Raw genomic sequence first — 6,821 nt, 5'->3', positions numbered from 1 at the left:
TCCTCCCCAGTTCCTGCTTTCTGTATATTTACATTGAAGAATCTTGCTTGTTTTTAGAACTAGAACAAAGATTCCAGATGGAACAAGCCTTGCTGGTTTTATTCAGCAGTATCAGTGACTACAGGTCGTGTTTGCTTTGGTTTGGTGCTGTCCTCGTTCCTCCTCAGTGCTCAGGCTGGGCTATGGGGTGTCCTTGTTTGCTGCATTTTCAGAGTTCCTCTTGGATCCTTTGGGCAATAGGCCGTGCCCTGGGAGGATTCTTTGTGCTCCTTTGTGACACAGGAGAAGCTTCCAGGCGGTTTTTGGGTGAGCGGCTGCTGTGGTGTCACAGGAGCGTTGCCACGTCCCCGTGGTGTTCCCGTTGCTGTGGGACACGGAGGCCTCAGTGTCCAGAGCGGCTCTGGGCGCCTGCTCGTTGTCAGAGGATCCTCCTGCCCGAGGCATTCTCAGCAGCCAGCCCAGCCCCTGACGGGTGTCCTTCGGTGCTTGCAGGGGTACAGTCTGCAGACGTGTGCAGCGCAGCCAAAATGATGCAGCAAGTGGTTGCTGCAGTTGGCACTCTGTTCTCTGTGGCTTATTCGGGGTATTTTTTAACCCACTTGGCACGTAAGTTGAGGTTTTCCCTCGGTGCAGCCTCTGTGGCTTTGGGCTTGCTGTGTGCTTTCTGTTCTTCCACTGGAACGGAGTTGACTCTGTAACCAAATTGCCCTGAGGACAGGGTTGGTTTGGGAGAGCTCCTGCCAGCAGCTGCAGCTGAAAAAGGGGGTGTCTGCAGCCAGCGGGGCGTGCACAGCATTTGCAATGAGGCCTGGGGGGGTTCTGTTCCCTCAAGCGGGGAGTCTGTGGCAGCAGAGCCTGGAACTCCCTCCGTTTGCTGCTCCAGCCAAGAGCTGACACAGCCCAGTATTTTGTGCTGCTCTCTTGCTTGCTGTGTGAAGGGCCTGTGGCTCCTGGAGGGATGCTGTGAAAGCAAAATGCTCTCTCGGGCTTGCCTTGCTCATTTCCCACCACAGGCAGTTTTTTCCTAACAACATCTGGTTCACGTTCCCTCTCCTGTTGCAGGGCACCTCACGCGTGGATCCCGAGCAGCTCCTCCTTCGGTGAGTGGCAAAGGAAGCTTTGGTGTTCAGAATTGTGCAGCAAGTTGTGAGCTCGGCGTGTGGCAGCCGAGTGCCAGCCTGGGAGGCTGAAGGAAAGTTCCTGTCAGTGTCTTTGCTGCAGCAGCAGCAGCAGCAGCAGCAGCAAAGAGATCCCTGGCAGTTTTCTCTGTTTTTTCTGAAGAGCTTTTGAAGAGCTGCAGGACTGGTTTTGCAAGCAGAAGATTGCTTGCTGGCTTTAGCCATGCTGGAATATGGAATTCCCAACAATAAGTGGCAATGTCGGCTTTAGCCCATTGTTAGTTTGAACAGCTCTGAACCCTATTTCTGCTTAGTGCAGCTGGATGTGTAGCTGAGGATAAAGAAGGTGATAACTGAGATAGAACTTCTCGTCCCTCACGCTCCCGTCTGTCCACAGGGCACCAAAGCAGCATCAGCACCTCCTCTGGCTCCCTCTGCTTGCAAAGAGGAGGCCAAAGAGGAGGAAGAGAGCAGTGAACTTCCCGCTGTTCTGGGAGACGAGGGCGAACACCCCGCGGTTTGGGAAAACAACGGCGAGGCTCCCGCGGTGTGGGACAAGGACAGTGGACATCTCCCGGTGTGGGACGAGGACGGTGGATGTCCCTTGGTGTGGGATGAGCATGGCCAAGCTCCCATGGCATGGGACGAGGATGACAGCAATCTCCCAGTGTGGGATGAGGACAGAGAACGTCCTGTGGCTTGGGAAGAGGAGGGTGAACCAGCAGCATTTTGGGAAGAGGACGAGGAGCCTTCACTGCTTTGGGAAGAGGACGAGGAACCTCCCTCTGCTCCTGAAGAAGACACCGAAGCTCCCTGTGCTGCAGGATCCTGGGCTGAACATTCTGACAGCAGCACAGCCCTGCAGCCAGAGGGGAGCAGGGAGTGGAGCCTGATGCAGCTGAGTACGTCTGCTCTGTTCCTGTGTGCCAGAGCAGGGTGCTGTGTGTGTGTCTCAGCATCAGCTGCACCCAGGGTTGCTCTGCAGCTGAATGGCACAGGGTCATTTATTGTCCTTCCCCAGCTGAGAGCAAGGGGCTCCCGGCCCCAGGGAGTGGGGCTGCATTCTGGCTCTCATCTGAGAGGGAGCATCTTCCCCCTGGTTTCTTTCAGGGAACACCGTGAGCGTGGGGGAGCCTGCCGAGAAATACCTGGAACTGGAGCAGATTGGCCAAGGGTAAGTGCAAGGCAGTTACTTCTGCACAAGCAGGGCCCAGGTATTTTGCTGGTGCAGGATGCAGTGAGAAGTCAGGAGAGCTCCAAACCCCTTCAGACACTGGGGTACGATGCTTCTGCCTCTCAGGGCTGATCAGAATTGATAACTGTGGTCAGAAGGCACCTTGCATGGCAGAGGGCTGGTGGCTGCTGTGCTGTTGTTTGAAGGGTGGATGCACTCGGGTGTTTTGTGAACGCTGCAGGCAGCAGAGATCTCCTGTCTGGGCTGGCTTTCACTGCCAGGGCCTAAAGCGCTGCTTCTTTCTTCTCTGCTGTTTTGTCTCCAGGGCTTTTGGAACCGTTTCCAAAGGACTCGACAGGGCCACGGGAGGAGAGGTCAGTGTCAACACGCCCAGCACGTCTGGCAGCTCTCGAGGGCTTTCCCCTCTGCTGGGAGCTGTGGCTGGAGCTGTGGGGCCCAGCAGAGCTTTCCTGCACAGGCTGCTCCTCTGAAGGCAGAGCAGGGTCAGCCTGCAGAGCACAGCTGAGACAGACTTGGTCCTTCTCAAGTGCCCAAAGGAAGGCAAGGAGGGCAGTGGTGTCTGTCAGAGCAGGACACACTGGCCTGGTCTTCATGTCTAAAAGTGTGAATGCATCAGCTGGTGGAGACTGAGGCCCAATTTACCTTCATCCCAGCCTCAGACAGGAACACTGTTTAGCAGTTTTATCATCCTGAGTTTCATCAGGATACCTCAAGGCCTAATTAAGGAGAGATCCTGCTTGGGCTCAGTTTGGGGTTTTAGTCCTACTGCAGCTGTCCCCACAGAGACAGGAGAGAAATGAGAAGATGGATGTGCAGAGCAAAGCTCTCTCCTAAACCCTGCAGCTGTGTTTGGGTCTGGTGTCAGTGGCAGCTGGGACAGGGATTATCTGAGCAATGGATGTGCACGTTTGCTTTGTTGTGCTATCCCAAACAGGGCAGGGACATTTGAAATCCTGGCCAAATGCCATAGAATTGCTAAAGGGTTCCCGGCTGTTTTGCTCTGTGTGCACAGAAACAGAATTACCTCCTGCTTGCAAAATGTGTTGGAATAATAATCCTAAGAGTGCTGAGGCCATTTGAGAAGACTGTAGGTGCAGAGAATGTTGTTAGAGCTTGGAGGCTGACAGCTGAGGGAGCATTTCTGCAGAGCTTACAGAGCCAAATGTCTCTGGCCATGAGTCCTGTAACAGCCCCAGCGAGCAGAGCAATGGGCTGTGGGAATGGCACTTGCTGAGCTCTGGTGTCCCATCCCAAGGCAGTTTGGCACAGCCTGGCTCGCTCGCTCCAAAAAGACTCGCTCCGTGTTTGCTGTGGCCTCCTGCCACAGACTGCTCCAGTTAAAGGTCTGCAATGTCCCTTCAGGTGGCCATCAAGAAAATGAGTCTCAGAGGGCACAACAGGGAACGAGCTGTGAATGAGGTCGTGGTCCTGAAGGACAAGAAGAACCCCAACATTGTCAACTCTCTGGACAGGTGAGTGCTTCAGGTCTTCTCCCGTGCACGGGCCCTGCATTCATCTTTCCTGGCATCCCCAGTCTGTAGCCTGTTCTGAAAATGCCTGACCCGGCCATATCTTCCCAGAACAACAGCCTGGCACTTCACTCCTTCCATGTGCTTTTGTTGCTTTGCTTTGGCTTTTTCTTCAAGTTGACCCCATTTGCTGTGTTTTACAGCAAGTGCTAATAAAACCTGGTAGAAATTATTTTCCTTGGCTTCTTCTTCCCAGCCCTGTCCCATTGCTGCAGGTGACAGGAAGACCAGGTTCCTGTTTCCAGAAATGCCTGATTTTCCCATTTTTCAATGGCCTTGCCTATTTCTGAAGGGACTTTGTGCAAGGTTTTCCAAGCATTTGACTGCTTTTGCCCCAAGTGCTGCACGGCCTCCTCCCCTGCATAACTCTGGAAGTTGTGTTGCCTTGTTCCAAAGGGAATGGTGGAACTGATGAGTTCAGATGCTGAAGCAGCTGGGGACAAGTGTTGTGGTTCCACATTGAGCTGGGCTGTGGCTAAAGTGCATTTTTCACCTGCTTGCCATCTAAGGCCTCTCCTTTCTCCCGGGTGCCTCCTTCTCCTTCAGACTGTGCAGATTCCAAGGCCTGTGCAGCCTGGCAGGAATGTCTCTCCATCTGATTCTGTCCTCATTGACAAGTGACCTGGGAACAAAACTCCACTCTGGGCTTTTCCCTGGGGGAACTGAGCAATGCACATTCATCTCTGTGCCATTGTTCTCCTCTTCCAGCTTCCTTGTTGATGGAGATCTCTGGCTGGTGATGGAATACATGGATGGAGGAACTTTGCAGGACGTTGTCAGACAGACACGCATGGCTGAAGGAGAGATGGCAGCTGTCAGTCAGGAGGTGAGGGATCCTGCTTGTGCTTCCCATGGCTGGGACACCATGGTCCTTCCAAAGAGGCTGTGAGAGCAGAGTGGCTCCATGCTCAGGCCTTTGTTTCTGTGTTGTTTTTATGAGCTGGAGAGGAAAGAGCCTCTGAAGTGAATGGCCAGCAAATATCACTGCATTTCTACTCTGTTCTTGTCTTCTTTCCTGCTGTTGTGGTACTCTCTGTCTTTTTTGGATCTGATTTCCTGTTCTCAGCTTTGCCTTGAACCTTTTGCCTGGAGCTTGTCTGCACTGCACTCCTGGGCTGTCACAGCAAAGTTGCTGCTGGCAGAATTCTAAACTGTCCTTTCTTGTATGATATATTCTGGCCTCTGATTTTTTCCCTCGTGTTTCTTGTTGTCTCTCAGTGTCTGCAGGGCCTGGATTTCCTCCATTCCAACCGGGTGATCCACAGAGATCTGAAGAGCTCCAACATCCTTCTGGGAATGGACGGCTCTGTCAAGCTGGGTGGGTGTTCCTGGCCAGGCACGGCGCTCCCGGGGTGCGGCTGTGGGGCTGCTTCCCAGTGAGGGCCAGAGCCCCACAAGTGCTGCTGGTGGCACTGCCCGGCCCCTGCTGCCAGCTGAGAGCGGCTGCCCCGTGCAGAGAGCTCAGGAGAGGAGCAGGCTGTCAGGAGTGCCTTTGCTCTGGGTATGGCCCTCCCAGAGGGGCAGGAGTTGCAATCTAAAGCTTCAAAGGAAATCAGTAAAGCCAAGCATGAAAGCTGAGGACTTCTTTCAGGGTCCAGTTCCATCTTTCCTTGGCTACAGCCCTGAGGACATTTCCAGCTGGATTCAGCACTGCATTCCCAGACTGAGAGTGGGGAATCTTTGTGCTTGGTTTCCTCATTGCAGCTGCCTTTGACAGTGCTTGTTTCTGTCCTCAGCTGATTTTGGCCTCTGCGCTCAGCTCAGCCCTGAGCAGGACCAGTGCAGCTCCATGGTGGGCACTGCTCACTGGATGGCCCCAGAAGTTGTGACCAGTTCTCCTTACGGCCCCAAGGTGGACATCTGGTCCTTTGGCATTGTGACCATCGAGATGGTGGAAGGAGAACCTCCTTACTTCCAGCAAACGGGGGCCATGGTAAGAGGCAAATTCTCCAGGCTTTGCAGAGGCCTGTGAGCACAGGGTGACCCTGCACTGGGAGGAGCAGCTGGAGGTTTCTGCACCTCGCGAAGGGAATTCCCACAGCACCTGAGCCTGAACACAGACAAATATTCTGCAGTCTCCAGCAACAATTTGCTTTGGCATTTAAGTTGTTGCAGCTCTTGTGAGGATCACCCAAATACATGAAGCAAGTGCATCAGCTCTAATGTTGTCTTGCAGAAAACCCCAAACCAACCCCAACACCCACACCCAAACCCAACAAGATTTCTGGAGGAGTTTCTAAAAGAGGTTTTGTGAGATGAACTCCCCCCTGGCTCTTCTCACTGGGAAACTTGTCTAAAACATGAAGATGATTGTTTAACATCCCCACAGTCTAACACATTTCTTTCCTAGTCCAAGCTACTTTCTCTGTGTCACCAAGCCTGAGCCTTCAGCCACACAAACCTGCTGTTCCTTGCCTGGCAGTTTCTGGCATGGGGCATCAGGAATACTTTTAACTTGAGTGTCAGTGGCACTGCAGAGATGCATTTGATGTAAGAATCCCTTGAAATAACACAGGCAGACCACACTGACTCTTGAAAATGGCCTGTAAAGCTGGCGTCTGTATTTGGAGAAGCAAAATGGGCTATTTCTGATGGAGGTTCCTACTGACAAAGTCAGCCAGTGCAATCGGCTCTGAAGGCAAGATCATTTGGATGTTGCAATGGCTGTGGCTGCACCAGGGTTTGGGTTTTTTGGCTGGCCCAGAAGAATGAGCTGTGAGCAGCAGCATCTGTGCCAGGGAGGAAAGTGCCCGGGGAGCTGGGGCAGAGAAAGCGGGCTGGATGTGAGCACCTGTGGGTGTGGAGGAAGCTGTCAGAGCGCTGTGTTTGCTTTTCCTGCAGGCCCGCGCTCTGATCCGGCAGAACGGGAGCCCGCAGCTGCAGGAGCCCAGGCGCCTGTCGGCTCTGCTGCGGGACTTCCTCGAGTGCAGCCTGGAGCCGGACGAGGAGCGGCGCTTCTCTGCCCAGGAGCTGCTGCAG

At 53.7% G+C, this 6,821-nt stretch overlaps 2 protein-coding genes across 2 annotated transcripts; both read left to right on the top strand.

Moving 5' to 3' along the window:
- LOC147646184 (uncharacterized) lies at positions 1-3,765 on the top strand. Its single transcript, XM_086873822.1, has 4 exons — positions 1-606; positions 1,063-1,100; positions 1,516-2,020; positions 2,229-3,765. Exons 1-4 carry the CDS (start codon positions 78-80, stop codon positions 2,294-2,296), a joined length of 1,140 nt encoding a protein of 379 aa, XP_086729948.1. The 5' UTR covers positions 1-77; the 3' UTR covers positions 2,297-3,765.
- LOC147646183 (serine/threonine-protein kinase PAK 3-like) lies at positions 3,664-6,821 on the top strand. Its single transcript, XM_086873824.1, has 3 exons — positions 3,664-3,785; positions 4,551-4,668; positions 5,061-6,821. The coding sequence occupies exons 1-3, from the start codon at positions 3,664-3,666 to the stop codon at positions 5,220-5,222; spliced, it is 402 nt and encodes a 133-aa protein (XP_086729950.1). The 3' UTR covers positions 5,223-6,821.

Source organism: Cyanistes caeruleus, unplaced genomic scaffold (assembly GCF_971803275.1).
Source record: "Cyanistes caeruleus unplaced genomic scaffold, bCyaCae1.hap1.1 HAP1_SCAFFOLD_116, whole genome shotgun sequence".
NCBI classification, from domain to species: Eukaryota; Metazoa; Chordata; class Aves; order Passeriformes; family Paridae; genus Cyanistes; species Cyanistes caeruleus.
This window is presented reverse-complemented; position numbering and strand designations above follow the sequence as displayed.